General features: G+C 39.8%; 1 protein-coding gene across 2 annotated transcripts in view; it reads left to right on the top strand.

Moving 5' to 3' along the window:
- The first annotated feature begins 14635 nt into the window (after positions 1-14635).
- LOC137283482 (TATA-binding protein-associated factor 172-like) overlaps positions 14636-18664 on the top strand; it is a 46101-nt gene continuing 42072 nt past the window's right edge. For both annotated transcript variants that reach the window (XM_067815007.1, XM_067815006.1), the window contains exon 1: positions 14636-14956. In XM_067815007.1, the coding sequence (XP_067671108.1) occupies positions 14946-14956 (11 nt within the window). In that variant the 5' untranslated portion in view covers positions 14636-14945. The remainder of the gene's footprint in view (positions 14957-18664) is intronic.

The following is an 18664-nucleotide window of genomic DNA, read 5'->3' as shown; positions in this document are numbered from 1 at the left end:
CCACGCGATCGCTCTGCTCCACTCGTGCTGCCCTGTTCAGTGAACGACCTTGAACTATAACCTTTGCATAGGTGAACTTTTGCGGGATGTACATGATGCGTGACCAGACACGCCCCCGCCCAGTTTATGAGGGTCAGAAGTCATTATTCTGAACACGCGTGCACATACATGGTTAAGCCCCGCAACAAGTGTAATCAATGTCGCAGTTGCTATGTCAGCTCCAGCTTGGCTTTCGAAATGAGACAAATGGTTACAACCTTGGTATATTTCAGTACAATTGTATTCAGTATTTCAGTATTCTCTTTCTGTTCTTCATCTGATTGCGCTTTTTTAGCATAATAATCATAATTCAGTTTTATGTGAATAAATTTCAGTTGAACAATACGTTCATTCTGAAATCGATATGCCCGTGTCAAATAGTCAAATAAAGCAACAAAATAGCATTTCAAGTGTTCATGTGTTATTTAAAACATAATTCGAGAACGGTGCATGATTTGAAATTTTGTTTGCCAAGTACAACTGCATTTAACTCATGTTAACCAAAGGTATGAAAATCTGCATGAGCATGGCGGTATTAGGCAGTCGCAACGGAAGAGTCCATTTGCACTCAATAGGGGACTGAGCATGCAGTGGAATTGTCACACGGTACGTTCATTCGGCGGACGCACATGTGTGTACCAAACTCGCCTCTTCGACGACTCGACGAATGCACTGAGGATTGTGGGATATTTGCCGCCTTCAACTGCTTTTCTGGATCTGAGAACGAACGGGTTACGGATGGACTTCATATTATCTGTCCCAAGGGAATGAATCTTGTCAATTCCGAACTGGTGGCCGGAACAACACTTTTGAAAATGGGATAGTCCCGAGAAAGACGAACTCACAATTTGAGGGATTCTGTTGTCGATACCGCGAGTCAAAGTACTAGCAATGCCGTAGGTAGTAGTTTTTTTTGTTTGTTTGTTTTTGTTTTGTTTTGTTTGGGGTTTTTTTGGGTGTTTTTTTTTTTTTGCCGCACTGTTTTATTATCTGTAGACTCCATAAAAATGGTTTCAGCAGAAATGCGTTGCTTGATATATTAAGAACTTTGTTTTGTTTGTTTGTTCGTTTACACCACATTCAACATTTCAACAGCTATCTATGTCAACGATCTGTAAATATTCGAACCTGGATCAGACAATTCTGTGATCGACATCGCCAGCATCGACCTACAGTGTTGAAATACGATAGCCAACACAAGCCATGTCAGGGAGTTAAGCAAACTGATCCCGTTAGACCATTAAGTAACCTAGATCTTCACAGGTGCTGTTCGGACAGTACGAATCCATAAAATGCGGATCAGCGAAAACTCAATAAATTCGCAAAAACTAGGAGACAATCAATGTACAGATTACGAGCAGTAAAGCCGTGCGGTTAATTTTAAGGGTCTGATAAGATTTTACTGTTACACAACAGTATGTGCCATAATGTCATGCACCGTGCTTTATTCACAGTAAGTGGCCGTTTAAAGGGTCTTCTCAGTCCACTGTCTGTTCTTGAAAATAGTTGGAAAAGCATCAGAAAGCGTTCTGTTCACTAAACTTTGAGTGTTTGAGCGTAGTTTTACGCCGTAGTTTTGCACCCATGTTGGGAATCGAACCCGGGTCTTCAGCGTGACGAGGGAACGCTTTAACCGCTTGGCTACCCGACCGCCCCAAGTTAACTTTGAAACGGGAAAGTTCCGGGTTTCATGCCTTCCACAAGCGTGCTTGAAGTAAGCACAAACGTATGGAATGGATGCCCAAAAGTCATTGCGTCACAAGCGTAATAACAATGTCCTGATCTGATACAGCTTAGGTACAGCTTTCGATTTCAATTCGATTTCAGTCACGTGCACAACACATAGCTTAAAAAGTGGAGCAAAAACATAAGTCCTAATTTAGGTATGTCATGAGAATCGTTAAGGTTCTGAATTGAGCAGCCGATTTCATCCAAATTGTCTGCTGTTTTAGTTTCGGCATGGCATATATATACGGCATGATGTTAGAACTCTGCCAGGCTGGTCACTGAGATTTATACACCGACGTTGACTTACCCTACCCAAATAGTGACAAACAAAGTTTACAGATAGTTTCAAATCATACGACAGCACAATTGTAACAAAAACTATATTCAAATGTGAAAACAACCTCTCACGTGGATTTACAGTAAACCAGCATCACGCGACGGTAAGGATTTGTTAAAGGTCACATGCAACGTAAAACACAACTTTGCAGATTGTGGTACCTTCCGGTATGCATTTACCGAAACAAATCATAAAAAATGCCAATTCAATCTACAAAGTTGAAAAAAACGCGATGAAAAAAAAGCCCGCGAAATCGGAGTTCAAACGTTTCACTAAATTCCCCCCAGCGCTGGGGGGAAAACTGGTTTCAACAGCTGTGCTGCGCTGCGTCCATAACGCATGCGCAGTGAATAGGTTCGTAGAGCTTGAAACAGTACGCATGCCCAGCGTGTGAGGTCATGAGCAGTAGTCTAATCTTGGTTGTGTACACAAACAAGTAAATAATCTACTCGTTACGTAACAGAGAAAGCTCAGTGTCTGGTTTATACATATGTCTGTCTGCCTGTCTGCTAAAGACAACAGGCAATACACAGCTTCAATCATTGACCACGTGCAATTTGAACTTAACACCCATCAGACTATACGACATAAAGAAAATAAGTTGATTTATGACTCGTGCACCCGAGTCCCGTGTCTGCCACATTTTGTAATTAGGCACGTGTGATACACATGACATGTTTTTATGTCTGTGGGTTGCAAACAATCTACATTCATTTTTTTCGGATGACTGGATCTGACGGAAACTGGTGCAAACTCTTGTCAGCTTCAAGTCCTGCTTTGTACTTGGACGAATGACAGATTCCAGCCACGCAGTAGTTTACCATCTCTACTGACGTGATTTTTTTTATTGGATCGAGCGCAAATTCAGAGAACATGTATTTTCAAAACCCAACATCTCTGTATACATTCTTCATGGATAACGACTTCTTTTCGTGTATATGATTTTGTTTGACAACAGTATATGGATCCATACTGAAACGACGCATCAAGTACACAAAAAGAAGTTGTTATCCATAAAGAATCTTACTTTCTTGTAACTGGCTCTACTTCTAAAATGCCCATCAAACAGATCATCTTTCTGTACACACAATGAACCCACAGCATATCAGTAAATGAACCAGCCAATCGGGAGCCGTCGTTACACTTGAGTGCATATCCACCCGTTATGACTGGGTTCGGTCTACCGAGGGCTTCGTTTCGGGGGAAGTAAGCCCAAGTACAAAATATTGCACTTTTGAATCGCGATTGTACGCTTATAATTGTGTTTATTTGGGTTTTTTTAAAACAGCATTGTATATTATACGTCATGAATAAGTGATAAATGTGTTTTAATTATGTTTGATTTTTTGGTTGCATGTGACCTTTAATAAAGCGCATGTTTAGGAAGATTAAACATACCGAGCCTTCCTTTGCTGACTTGAAGTTGACTGGTTGGCTGGATGGTTGTTTAACACCACACCCAGCAATACTCCAGCGGTTTGTAAGTATAGTCGAGTCAATCCAGTGATCAACAGCATCAGCATGGATCTGCGCAACTGGGATACGATGATGTGTGTTTACCAAGTTTGCCCGCCTGACCACCCGATCTCTGATCTTCGGGGGTCATTAAACTAAAAACCGACTAATTGCAGCCAAGTTGAAAGATTGGAGACATTTAAGGGTATCCTAATAATTGGCCAACACAATCCCTCAGTTCCGTGGGAAATGCGTTAGGAGAACGTAATAAACCAAACAGCCCGAACATAACCGCAAATGCCCATTCCAGAGCTGGTCAACTTTTATCTATTTCTTTTTTATTATTATGTAACAGACTCATGCTGAGCTTTCAAGGTGGAGGTGGCTGCATTCGAGTTGTTGCAGCTGTTGCAGCTGTTGCAGCTGTTGCACCTATACATGTTCTAGAGACATTCACCACTTATACGAAAGTAAACTATCCTTTCTTCACCTCCCCGATAACTGACTTTCACTCCGTAACCTACGTTACCGCCAGATAGATACCTGCCTTTCTCCCCGCAACCTACGTTACCGCCAGATAGATACCTGCCTTTCTCCCCGCAACTTACGTTACCGCCAGATAGATACCTGCCTTTCTCCCCGCAACCTACGTTACCGCCAGATAGATACCTGCCTTTCTCCCCGCAACCTACGTTACCGCCAGATAGATACCTGCCTTTCTCCCCGCAACTTACGTAACCGCCAAATCGATACCTGTCTTTCTTCCCGCAACCTACGTTACCGCCAAATCGATACCTGCCTTTCTTCCCGCAATCTACGTTACCACCAAATCGATACATGTCTTTCTTCCCGCAACCTACGTTACCGCCAAATCGATGCCTATCTGCATGTCCACCTCTCCGGAAGCAGGGTTACCTCCAGATCTGCCTTTCTCTCGTTTGGCTAAGTATCATGTCATATGTTCTAAGGGAGTTGTTCAGCAGCAATTTTAATGTTTGATGGGCGTGGGTGGATTTGGGGTGGTGGTGAAGGAGGGAGGGGTGGGGTGGGATTATATGGGGCATGGGCACTAAACATCAACGCTTACCACTACACGTATATATGTGACCCGTGAAGATCCGGGATAGAATTGGTTTTCAGCAACCAATGCTTGTCGAAAGAGGCGACTAACGGGATCGGGTGGTCAGGCTCGCTAACTTGGTTGACACATGTCAATGATCGATGTTCACGCTGTTGGTCATAGGACCAGACTCGATTATATACAGATCGCCGCCATGTAGCGGGAATATTGCTGAGTGCGGCGTTAAACAAACAACCAACTTACATATCTAGTAAAGATACCGTGGTGAGAAGATGCAGTTTTAGCCATCGAAGGTTACTTTCAACGATAACTATATATAAATGGTGTTTCTGTCATTCTTGCATCCATCAAATGTTCATCTCTGAAGATGATCCATCTAATGAATGATGAGTCATATAACCTGCAGCAGTGACAGTGTTACAACAGCTGCAGTGCAACTCTGTGGATCTTACACTCTGATTCATTGTTTTTTACCTCGCATAAACGTTCATGCAGATGGCCTAAGTGCACATCAGTACGTTTAGTATGGGATTGAACTGACATCATTACATGAACGTTCGCTTGCTGTTTTAGCGTTCGCATGTTGTCTTGAGCATAAATCATTTGACGATAAGCAAGGTTGGTAAGAGAGAGTCATTGGCTGACCGTTTTAGACATTTTGACTCAAAAATGAGGCAATTTAATTTTAAGCCGCTTTTAGCAATATTCTCTCATATTGTCTCAGCAATATTCCAGCTTTATGGCGACGACCTGTAAATAATCGAGTCTGGACCAGACAATCCAGTGATCAACAACATGAGCATCGATCTGTGCAATTGGGAACCGATGATATGTGTCAACCAAGTCAGCGAGCCTGACAAGCCGATCCCGTTAGTCGCCTCTTACGACAAGCATAGTCACCTTTTATTGTAAGCATGGGTTGCTGAAGGTCTGTTCTTCCCCGAGACCTTCACGGGTACCAGATAGGATGCGTCACACGAGTTTTAACCTCTTAGCGGCTCTCAGGCGGCTTGGGTTACAACGTTGAACAAACTTTATGGATAGCAACTTATTTTATTTCGTGAGTGCGACGTTTCCATACAGATTTTTGTACCATGGTCAAGCAGGAAGTGGCAATAAAAACTGGGGGAAATGCATACATCCTGGGTGTAATAAAGAAAAGAACAATAATCAACATAATTGTACGTCCCAGCTTCTAAAATACCACTCAAAGAAGCTTGGGTTGTAATACTTGGGTTGTAATTGGTTATCTCCCCAAACTTCTACATGTAAAACTTCTACAAAAAGTCAATGTAGAATTATGCACATACATGTACCTACGGTAGTAATGAAACAACCCCTTGGTATAATGGAACATCCAAAGGGCGGGATGTAGATGGGAGTAGAGGAATACAGGGGCTAGAGGATAAAAGCAGATTCAGTAACCGTAACTACTTGTTAACTACAAAATGAAAGAGCATTATGTGTGTACAGTAACATCCAAGCTCACCAAATCAGTGGAGTCGTGCAACAGTTATAATTTTAAAGATTTAATATAGAATAATTACCTGATAAAAACTTCAGTAAAAATGAAATTCAGTCTTAATCCGAGGTTGCCAATCGCCACCCAACTGCAGATGAAATGAAGCGATTGAAAAGATTGAGACTGCTGACACAAGAAAACGTGTCGACAGGGCGACAGAGAATCGACTGACGAGACTAAAGGTCAAGCTGCTCACGAGGCACAAAGCACCACTGGAATTTCTGGATGCTGTCGACCACTTCCTGACATTACGTTCTGACATTTCAAACTGACTCCAGTACTGACGTTGTTATAAGATACATACTACAATACCAGGTATTTTTGAAAAGTCATATAAAATATTGACATATTACATGCCATGATAATTATATGTCAATACACAGTTCATCATACACCCATAACTTCTTTAACGTTTGTTCCACTTGGCCTAATTAAATCTAACTAGTCGGTCTAGTCCATCCAGTGCACTTTAGGTAAGGGACAGGGGATTAGCTGTGAACTGGACCATGCATTTTGTTGTTTTAGTCTGTTGAAGTTTTAGGCAGAACATCGTATACACTTGGAGCATGTCCATATATACTAGTGGAATAAAGTAACTGTGCATTATTTGATGTCATTTCTTTTTGTAATGCTAAATGATAATAGCATGGTTTGCAGTGTTTTCATTGATCGCCGTTTAATTGTACATGTTGACAGGATAATATCGAAATGAATTGTTTATGATTTGACATTAGACATCGTAACATGTCCTTGATGAGATGTGATGTCAAAAGTCCACAAATTAAGTATCGTGTGCGTCCGCCATTGGCGTTGATGCAACGCTAAACAAAGACGACGGGTAGACAGCACTAAGAGATTAAAGGAACCTTTGGGAATCACTGGATTGTCTGAACCAACTCTTGCTCCATTTCAGCTAAAAGTCAACGACTGATTCTGGGTTTGACGTAGAGACGTCCCTCCATTTCATCCCAGGCGTGCTCGATAAGGGGCAGGCCCGGACAAAAAGCTAGCCAGGAGAATACCGGAAATTTCTGCTGTCTCATGAAATCTGTCATAACACGAGTGACATGTGGACGGGCATTATTGCTGAAGCGTGAAGTTATGTCTGTGACTTTGAATAAATGGATGTACTTGAGGCCCAATGATCAGTGCCTGGTGACATGTATAGTGACTAGTTCGTGAACATGTAAGCCATTTTTGAAACAAATACGTGTTAGAAACATAATCTCAATTAAGTTGAGGGTTGCGTTTGGGTGGGGACAGAGCAGACTTAAGGGTCGGGGGAGGGAGAGAAGAGGCGTTTCAGGAAGATATTTTATGCATGCTTGAGCGATATGGTGTGCTATTTGCAATAGTCGCGGAAACGGACGTATAATGCCTTTAGGAGCTGGCTCAACAATGGCCGCATCTTCAAGGAATATCGTCCTGGTTAACACTAAACTACATTAAAACAAATTGATTCTCACTGAGCATACACTCTACTGAAACGTTAACTGGTATATTCTTTCGAGCAGTTCACTGCTCATTTCAGAATGAAAGTCACACGTCTCCTCATTTCTTATGGCTTAGTCACTACGTTCGTGTTTCTCGCGCACAGGAACCACGTGAATTATTTATTCGACACAATCCGACGAATTTACCAAACGTGCTTTGAATACCCTAGAATATTATGCTGGCAACTGGGAAAAAGTAGAGCCGTTGAAAATGGATCCCTTACTGGGGAAATATCTGATAGAAAATCTAGGTGCCTTCGGATATACACTCGGTCTATACAGTTTCTGAAGGGACACCTAATTCACAATACAGGTCACACTAAACAAAATATAACAACTTGGAAAAAAAGGTCAAAATATTGCTCGTGATATCAGTCACTGGATTACCTGACCCAGACTAGATCATTTACAGGATACCGCCATACAACTGGAATACTCAACCACATCGAAGGGAGGTGGGTTTCCTGTGGGAAAGTGTCCGGTTAGACGAGGGTTCATTGTACACAGCTATACAAAAAGTTTTAGCCTACACATACCAATCGAAGCTGACGCTCATAATGAATATCTCGTAAAGAATTCAACTTTTGAAGCATCGATATTTAGATATTTTCACTTCCTTCAAAACCAGTGTTAAGTGTACAACCCCGTTAATGTGGGCGGTTTTTTCCACATAAATCTTCAGGAGTAAGAAATGTCTGGATTAGCTCACTTTTGTCACGGAGTTTTGCTGTTGATCCCTCATCTATAACTGTATGTGATAGAGAAATGTAATGTTTTGAACATAAGGTGTGGAAAGTGTCTAAGCTGCGTAACTGCAGTATACCCGTGAAGATCGGGGCAGAATTGATCTCCAGCAGCCCATGCTTATCTTAAATGGCTACTAACTGGACCAGGTGCTCAGGCTCACTGACTTGAATGACACGTCATTGTATCGATGCTCATGCTGTTGATCACTGGATTGTGTTTGCTGATTTCATGCATGGTGAACTAAAGATCAGTATTTTGAAGCAGAAATTATGTTGTTTTCCGTGTGTAATTTCTCGTTTACAAAAACTTGTTTTACATTTGGACCAGCTAGCTATGCGCACTGGTTTTGTCAAATAACCTTGGGCTACATAAATATATTAAACATAGACCCATATATTGAACTATCTGTGTGTAATGCAATATGAAATATGTATCACAGTTTAACGTCAGACGCCCATGTCATCAACACACTATACAGATATGTATGGTTATACCATGTTGACGGTATCTACAGTCAGTTGAATGCCACCGCTATAAGCGGGTCACGGAGCTATTTTGTCATGTGTATTCATGGCAATGGTTTAGAAAAAATACTGAAAGCGTTGCTTCTTCAGTGCCTCTGTTATCTAGACGGAAGTATTCTTGCTTGAAATCATCGGTCTTAAACAAAACTCCTGATTAACAAATCTTGGTTACGGAGGAATGCCACTTTGTGTCCAAGTAGGTGTCCTGGAACTCAGCAAACACTGAACAAGGGGTGAGAATCTGGATGTCTCAAGTGTCTAGTTAGTCTTACATGCAGTTTAGTGGGGTTGAGTACATGCAGTGTGGATTTGTTTTGTGAATGTGTGTGTGTGTAACAGGAGCGAATACACATTGTACCTATCATTCGGTAATCAATCAAGTATGTACGCACGCAGCATGCACGCACACGCACACACACACACACACACACAAAGAGATAGTTAGATAGTAGATAGTAGTGCAATATCACGGCGGGGGACGCCAGAAATAGGTTGGCACATTGAACCCATGTGGGGAATAGAACCAGGGTCACTGGCGTGACGAGCAAATGTTTTAACCACTAGGCTACCCTCACCGACAGACAGACAGACAGACAGACAGATAGATAGATAGATAGATAGATAGATAGATAGATAGATAGATAGATAGATAGATAGATAGATAGATAGATAGATAGATAGATAGATAGATAGATAGATAGATAGATGCATGCTACATATTTCTATGCCTGTGCTCAGTATGATAACTATATGTATGACATAATGGTTGAGTGGTCCTCTTTCTCCTTCAATATTGACACGTCAATAAAAATATGTTCCAATCATGGAGTAGTGTCCTGGTGTGGCTGCACATGTTGGACCTGTTGTAGTGTGTATTCACACTGCATGTTGTCACCTGTATGAATGCAATCAGATTCATTTTCAGACATCTGTTGTCCCGACGAAATTAGATTTTGCACCTTTACCGTCATACATGTGGATGTATACAGTAACGGTATACCGTGTATCAGCGGACAGTACACGCAAAATTATAGACTTGTTCAAATGTCTTAAGTAATAAATAACAGTTTCAGTGATAATTTCTATATTAAAAAATATCAATAAAAAGAACAAACTTTCACTCTAACTGGCGTCCTAATCTAGACGTGCCTCTTTAAAGGATATAGAATTAGTATTTATCCATCGACTTGGCATTAAGAAACGCCTTGAAGCAAGGCTAGAAAAATTACTACCCGTCGTTATATTCACTGATTTACGTTGGCTATGGTAGATGATATGAAAATAAACTTCATGACGGATCCCCAATCTTGAAGTGCTAAGTGAAACACCTTCATATAAGAAAGCGTGTTCCTAACCTACCAAATTATGAAAAAGGACAAAAGAGTCTCATGTCTCTTAGTGTATTTTATGTCAACGCATGTCGCAGTAGTATCCACCAGTGTGAGGTCATGGACCTATGAGTACAATAATACCTCATAGGTGCAGACATGAAATATACATGCAATAATAATGGTAACGTGCACAGCATATACAATCTGAACATAACCAGACTGATTTCCGTTTTTGAAAAGCATATAACTAATATTTAGCAATCTTCAAGATCATGTCTACAGTTTTGGATGATAGCAAGGAATTATATTGTAGTATGTTGGGAAAAAGATAGAACTGCGTCAGCAGATACTTTCGTCATAATTCAATGTAGGCTGGACAGATAAGTAAGAAGTGGTATTCATTTTCAATTACGTTTAAGTTACACATTTCGCATTTTCTTTGTTGCAGGGGAATATTATAGTAGCGACCTCCTGCAATTTCTGACCAATGGCAACTTAACCTAAATCGTCATAAACGAGATCTATATTTGGATACAGTAATATGAGTTAGTGGAAATCGTTAAGTGGAAGTTACAATACATAGACATTTTTTAGCTCTAAGATAAATTGCTGTGCCAAACTTGCAGAAAATTATCTTTCAGTCGCTCAAAAGAACTGTTCATCTTCCCAGGTATGTGATAACCAAACATCACCCAAACGTAATTTGAATATGATATTTCTAGCTTTGGTAGCCCAGTTCTCATAGCCATGCTCGTCATACACACGCAGCATATTGTGACATTTCCGAGGCAAACGGTATTCATACATGTTAGTAATATTCATCTAATATTAAAATACATTTTAAAATAGCAGTTAGCTGACCAGGATATCTACCACACTCGGCTAATACTGCATTGTTAGACGCTGATAACTTAACGTTTACAAAAACGTTCGCAAAACGTTTTTTTCCAGTAGAATGACAACTATGGTTTATGACATAGATAATAATGTCGTTGTCGGTTTGCTTGACAACGACATTAGTGTCTATGTCGAAACGTCGCACTCACTGAATAAAAGAAGTTGTATGTCCATAAATCATAGTCCTCATTCTTCATCTACTTAACTTCTAGAATGCCTATCAAAGATATGTTTTTTTCCAGTACTTCCATATTATTAAGCCCCCGAATGTCAGCCCCGTGGGTGGAGAATTGATGGTATTTTTGCATCGAATAATTTGAAGTACAGATGGCGCAGGTGTGGTTTTAAAGGATGTACACAACCTAGAAGTAATGACAGCATTTTTCTTGCTTGATTAGAAATATTGTTAAACGTTTTTGACCACTATAATTAATTACTGAAATCTAATCCAAGATAACGATATCCTGAAACAGCTTCAACAACACAACCATTATTAAACCATCTTTCAAACCGGGATAAACCGCCGCTATTCTAAAAAACTACAATCTTAGTTACATACATACTGACTGACAACTCCCATTTTCTACAGAACCTGCTAAGAATATATATCTAGTTTAAATTGTAGACTTCTCACACTGTTTCTACACAAAATAAGGTCATCAGCAAATAAAAGAAGGAAAACATGAATAACATCTGGATGTAGCTGCACGCCATACCGACATTCACTTTCTGTTACATTAACTAATTCATTTATGTAAAACTGAAACAAATATGGGCTGAGCATACACCCTTGTCTGACTCCTATCGGACGATCAAACTCACTAGATAAAGTACCATTTGAACGAACACAGGAGTTTGCACTATTATAGACACACTCTAACATTTTACCCATTTTACGACTCAGACCATGTTTATATAATACCGTTTTAAAGTAAATGTCTGTGAACAGAATCGAAAGCTTTCGAGAAATCAACAAAAGCTACATAGAATTTACCACATCTGCAAGAAAGATTACTCTGGATGATAGAATTCAAAACAAAATTGAATATCCTTTTCGAAAACCTGACTGACACTCAGAAAGTTTACTCAGCACGTCAGCCCGGCAGACTAATCGCTGATTCAGGATGTACGCGAAGACCTTGCTGAGTATACTCAGGAGGCTTATTGCTCTGTAGTCGTTGGAGGTAGAGGTGTCACCTTTCTTCTGAACAGAGATTATTATTCTTGTCTCTGGAAATATACCCTTTTCGTGCACACTGTTCAATATCATCTCGGGGGATAGGACGATTACGCGAGAGGAATGTTTAAGGTATTCAACCAATATGTCATCAAGACCCGGACCGTGTCGTTCTTCAGCGCCTCGAGGCTGCGAATAATCTCCAATCTTGTTTCTCTTACAGATTCTGAGAAATCCTTTATATCATGTATATAATCATTAGTACATTCTAAGTTAATTTGACTGCCGTAGTGGGTAGAGAAATAATCCATCCAGTGTCAAAGGTTGTCAGAGACCTGTCATTCCCTGCGATCACAGGGTATTAAGATCCAGGTATTAATAACTTTAATCACACTGTAAAGATCCGGGTATTGATAACTTTATTGGTCTTCAGCAACCCATGCTTGTCGTAAAAGGCGACTAAAGGGATAAGGTGGTCAGTCTCGCTGATTTGGTTGACACATGTCATCATATCCCATTAGCGTATATCAATGTTCATGCGGTTCATCACAGGATTGTCTGGTCCGGACTAGATTATTTACAGAAGAACAATCTATCTATCCGGACGATCACTACTGTGAACATCCACACAGCTCAAATAATCGGGACGATTTAGATTCGAACACAGCTTCGAGAAAAACAGTGTTTTGCTAAATAAGTCTTCTTAAGGATTATTGCATGTAGTATATCGTGGATATGTGGTGAGTCAGTTCCGATTTATGCACTTTGGAACAGTTTCTATCTTTTGACAGTGGAAAGCAGCATGCCTCTGCGCAGGTTGTAAGATGATGTTAACTTCGTTGATATATGGCAGTCCAAAGGGCAGCGCTAGCTGGTCCATATATGAATCCTATTGAAATTCATGCAGTAAGCACCTCGGCATCGTGACATTTAATAAATAGACAATACGTTGTTCATAAATTAAGAGAATACATAAATCATGAACTGACGGAATCCGGAGTTCATAAACTGAAACAGAAGGGCGGTGGGGTAGCCTAGTGGTTAAAGTGTTCGTTCGCCAAGCCAAAGACCCGTGTTCGATTCCCTACATGATGCACTGAAATCCATTTCTGGTGTCCCCGTCGTTTTCTGGTGTCCCCAACCGCGATATTGCGAAAATATTGCTAAAAGTGGCGTAAAACTCAACTCACTCACTAAAATAGAGCAGGTATGAAACTAAAAATGAGCAAGATCCGAAGGTCCTGAATCGCCATACTAAATTATTATACAAGATTGCCCTTCTACCTTATTTTAAATAATTCCTTTTAGCCCGCGTGGATAGTAGTGCATCTATCACAAGCATGTGGGAATATTTTGAAATATGAACATGTGAATAAACAAAGCCTTTTCGAAACAGTCGAATGAAACAGTGGATCTGGAGTTTCATTATAGTACAAATGTCAGTGCCAGTGGAGAGGTGCATTGAGGGATTCAAACCCAGAGTCAGGCGATCTATACATTGTCAGTACAGCAAGTCAGCAATCTAACCGCATAGCCAACGAGGATTCCACACAAATATATACACTCGAATGACGACAAACAGTACTACGTAACTGCCATCTCAAATATAACAACGTCCCGCATTGGGACTGGCTAGATGTATGCTCGCAAAATGGAATATTCCCTACTTTATTTTAAAATGGTATCTAGTTTGTGTAATTGTTATTACATTTACTTTTGGTACACTATTTGGCATTGTAAATCTGTTGTAGACAGACGAATTTGAATTAATCTTTTCGAGAAGTGTCATTTTCATCAAAATTAGTACTCTTTCAATTCCTACAGACTGACATTCTATAGATGAATGGATCGTTTCATTCAAATGGATATGTAAAGAAAGTTTTCAACGGAACAAGATCAATCATGCGTAGGGTTGTTAAACTTCTTACACTGTGCTGCCATATGACCTCTCGCTCTTTCTTTGTATAAGAACCCTGTAGGGAGCTGTTGTGACACCAAGGCGATTTTCGTTGTTCTAATATATTTGTGCTTTAGATTTAGCGTTCCTTCATCAGTCGTATGGGGGGGGGTGCATGGAAGAGGCGATAAATAAATTGAGACATAATGCTTGCCTTTATGATAAAGGGTGACCAATGATATTTGTAGCGACTACCACAAAGCGTCAATAAATCCAGACAGTTTTCATTGGTCAAAAGTAATGACACTCTTGGTTTTCTGGCCAATCAACATCTTCGTACACTGCTATTTCAGGCAAGAGGTTCAACATGGCCGTCAGTATAAATGTTCGCCGCGGAACGGGCAGGGTCTCGGGAAGTTTAACTCCAAAAGCACTGATTGTCAACCCTGTTGTCTTTCAGAGTAAAAATGTGCTCAACTTCTTGCAAAATACTTGCATTTACAATCTTTTAGACGAAAAATATAGTGGATTTCAGCAAGTTTATATCCATACGGATACTGCTGCTGTCTCGAAAGAGGTTGCTTCAGTTCTCGACTTGACATGGCAGCATCCGGTTGAAGGGTGTCATCCTAAGGGAAATATTTACCGCCGACCTCCAGCTGACGTAGACAAACCCGTCTGAATTCTTCACATCTACATTGCCATTAAAGCAAACGTATGACCACGAGGTAATTAGAGTGTAAGAATGTTCATTCAACAGCATTTAACAGCTGTACACTCTTCCGTTTGACGTGTGTTAAAAAATGGTGACTTGTCTAGATAATAATGTCATATTTTATGTAGGACTGATATTTTTAAGTATATTCCTATGGCAGTTTGATTGTCAGTGTTTGCTCGTGCGTTATTTCACATGATGACAGTTGCTTCCATTCACTGATAAATATAAATAACTGACTATTCTGATCAGAATGATTAGCCATGAAAGAATCAAAGGTATCATTTCAGTGTTTGCTAATTATCAATATGAACACAAAAAATGTCTCTGACCATTTTGTTTATTCTTGACAATATTGATATATCTGCGACCAAAGATGTTGAAGCTGCGGGTTCTGTATTGTGCCGTGTTCATGATGGTTCTTTACTTGTAACCTTGTCCTTAATTCATTGTTTATATGTGACATAAATCCCATGACAATTAATGAAAATTGAAGGATAATGATCTGATTAACTGATATTCCATTAACTATCAGTACAAGTTTGTAAGCAAACAACAATCATAAGATGTAATTTGGAAACCTGTTCCCCTTTGAACTGGTGAAAAGATGCATTTTTGGTTATATTCACGATTTTTTGCAACTATTGTTAGAAACACCAGAACTTTGAAGTCTGGTAGAAAGATAAGCCATTGAGAAACATTACAATGACATTCATCTTGTGTGTGCAGCATCATTTCATGTTATCACCACATGCAAACACAATGCATGGGAAGCGCGTGCACAACGTGGGAGCCTCCTACACGTGCATGGGGTTTCATTATGAATCTTAAGGCAGGTCGATAAATCACTGTAGACAATTTTTTCAGATAATTTTCTTTCATCTGTGCAAGGTCAGGGTTTTCAGGGTCGAATCACACACTACTGACTGAAAATTGTAAACCTGGAATTTTCATGTCATACTCCAGTCAACTAACAAGGGGGATAACTGAACAAACAGCTTTGCTGTGAATGAAATCCATGTGGTGACGCATTCTCAAAACTTCCATTATTATTGTATCAACAATGATTCAGTCCCAAATATCTCCCAGTTTCAACAATCGTACATTGAAAGTACAGTTCCCCTTTTTTTAAAGTATAAATTTCAAAATATCACCCATAGTCAATGACATGGTAAAATATATACTCATGAAAAATGGATTAGCCCACAGGGCTGGGTATTAATTAAAGTTGTAAGCCAACCATGTAACTAACAAGCAGTGGGCCACTGGGTAGACACTATTTCATACACTGCTGAAGGTTAGCAGTATGCTTCTCCCTCTCAGTTCAGCATGTCACCCATGAAAGTACATACTTTTCGTGAAAGGCAACAAACAGGATCGCTTGGTCAGGCTTGCTGACCACTTTGACACAAGTCATAGTATTGTCTCTCATGCAGTTGATCATTATATAGCCTGGTTCAGATATTATTTACAACGCACTGTTTCACTGAGTGCAAACTTAAGAGTACTAGAATTTACACTTTACAGAGAAAATGTAATACCGGATATAACTAGTCGCATTTCACCACTTTCTGAATGGCATTGTGCATTTATACGTTTTGGCTGTTGGAGCCATGGCAGTTCGCATTTGCTCAGAGTGGTACACAAGGTCTGTGAATAGGACTACTTTGTGGAAGTCTCGCTGGTTAAGTGGTTTGGAAGCCTGACTTTGTGTACTGGCAATTAGGTGACTTTTAGACTGAGAGCCTACTGGGTATTTTCATTAGATGACAATTTGAAAAAATTCTGCTTATTTATGTGGTCATCATTTCAGATGACTTCTAAATTGTATTTTTTCATTAGCTTTCATGGGCAGTGGGGTAGCCTAGTAACTGAAGTGTTCGCTCGTCATGCCAAAGACCCAGGGTCTAGATTTTTTAAGCTGTTTTAGCGCTAAGATACTTGTAAGTGCCATACATTAACATTAACTTATAACTATCTTAGCGCTGAGAGAGCTGCGAAAATCTAGGCCTAAGTTTTATTCCCATCATATGGATACAATGTGTGAAACCCACTTCTGGTCATCCTTGATATCTCCAGGGCTACGATAAGTCTCAACTATGCCCTGGATGCATCTATGGCTTAGTCCGAAAATTTTGTTCGTATGTTACCTCCCTTTGCAAGCTTCACATTCTCACAGTAGCCAGACAGCTAAGCTGCAATTACAAATGAACTTGTCTGTGTCAACAAAGATAGCAGTCGCAGCTGCAAAGGTTTGTTTGCAGTGCAACTCACAAAAGCGAGAGTGAGTTGTGATTGGTTCGTTCCAAACACACTTGATTGGATAGAACGCCAGCCAAGGGAGATAATAAACTTATCGGGCTTAGCTGTAGATGCATCCATGGTATAATGGAGATTCAACGGAATGTATACCCTGGAGATATCAAGGATTACTTCTGGTGTCCCCCATTGTGAAATTGCTAGAACTAAAAAGTGTCATTAAACCAAACTCACTCATTCACTCATTAGCTGCCTAAATTCTGTAAGACGTTACAAAATCTGACAACAGTGGCGGTATGTGTCTAAGTAACAGTGAGCATAATAACAAGACCTATATTTTGTACACTGAGTAAATTTGGCTGATGAGTGATGTGTGCAATCAGTCAATGAACAAATATCTACAAAGAGCAAAACTAAATGCGCTGAACTTGACACTTTGGTTTTTCAATTTCACAGCGTGTGGTAGTGCTTGGTTTGAACACAAATGTTCATGCATTTTTTATGGAAAGTGATTCGGCAGTGATGATTTATTTTGCTATGCAAGTATGCGCCTGATCTGGAAGTCTGTTGGACTGTAATGATGCATTGAATTGTTGAGCTTCACATAGCAATTAATCGATGGTTAAAACAAAAACTATCAATGCATCCATAGTATGTGTGACTGTCGATAGCTTAGTAATTGATTTCTATTTATAACTGCACAGCACAAAATACACTAAGCACCCAATTCATTCACTTTGATTTAAAGTTATCTGCCCCTGTTACCTCCTGTAGTTAATCTGGTCTTCAAGTTTCTTGAATTCTTGTCAGTTATTTAAAGAAACTGAAACTGCTTCAGCTTGTTTACATTTCATGTAAACTATGTATTCATTTGGGAAATGACTTCAGATAAGACATTTCCAGGAGAAAAAGACTATTGCAATAGTTTAATGTCCAGTCAAGGACAGAGGAAACATGTATCTTAATGGATTAGCGTGTGAAGCTACCTTTCTTCCTTGAAATTACGTCTGTTCTATGTCAGCTACCCATACATGACCTTGCTGCATGTTAAGGGTTTATGTTGGCTGTGCACTGCACTGTTTAACTCTCTTCTGGACGGTACAAAACTGGTTGCAAGATGACATGAAAGAGGCCTGTAATGTCAGTTCATAACTTCAGGAATACAGCTTTTCATCATGATTTATCATCTTTATTTGGATAAATATTTAGTTCTCAGAGTTTGTGTTTGATTTTTTTTTTCGTAACACACTTTTTATGCTTTATCCATCGATCACCTTAAATTTTTTGCCACTGAAATCTATGTTCTTTTGTTTCCAAAATATGAAAGTTAGTTTTTGTTTGCCCTTCAAGTATAGTATAATACGACATACCTAATTTTGAATTTTGTATGCCGTTTGTAAACACGAGGATTGGTCAGTGATTTAAAAAGAACTTTCATGTGCCATTAACAGACACTGTACCA

Source organism: Haliotis asinina, chromosome 5 (genome assembly GCF_037392515.1).
Source record: "Haliotis asinina isolate JCU_RB_2024 chromosome 5, JCU_Hal_asi_v2, whole genome shotgun sequence".
Classification (NCBI taxonomy): Eukaryota; Metazoa; Mollusca; class Gastropoda; order Lepetellida; family Haliotidae; genus Haliotis; species Haliotis asinina.
The sequence above is the reverse complement of the archived record's forward strand: the minus strand, read 5'-3'. Positions and strand labels throughout refer to the sequence as shown.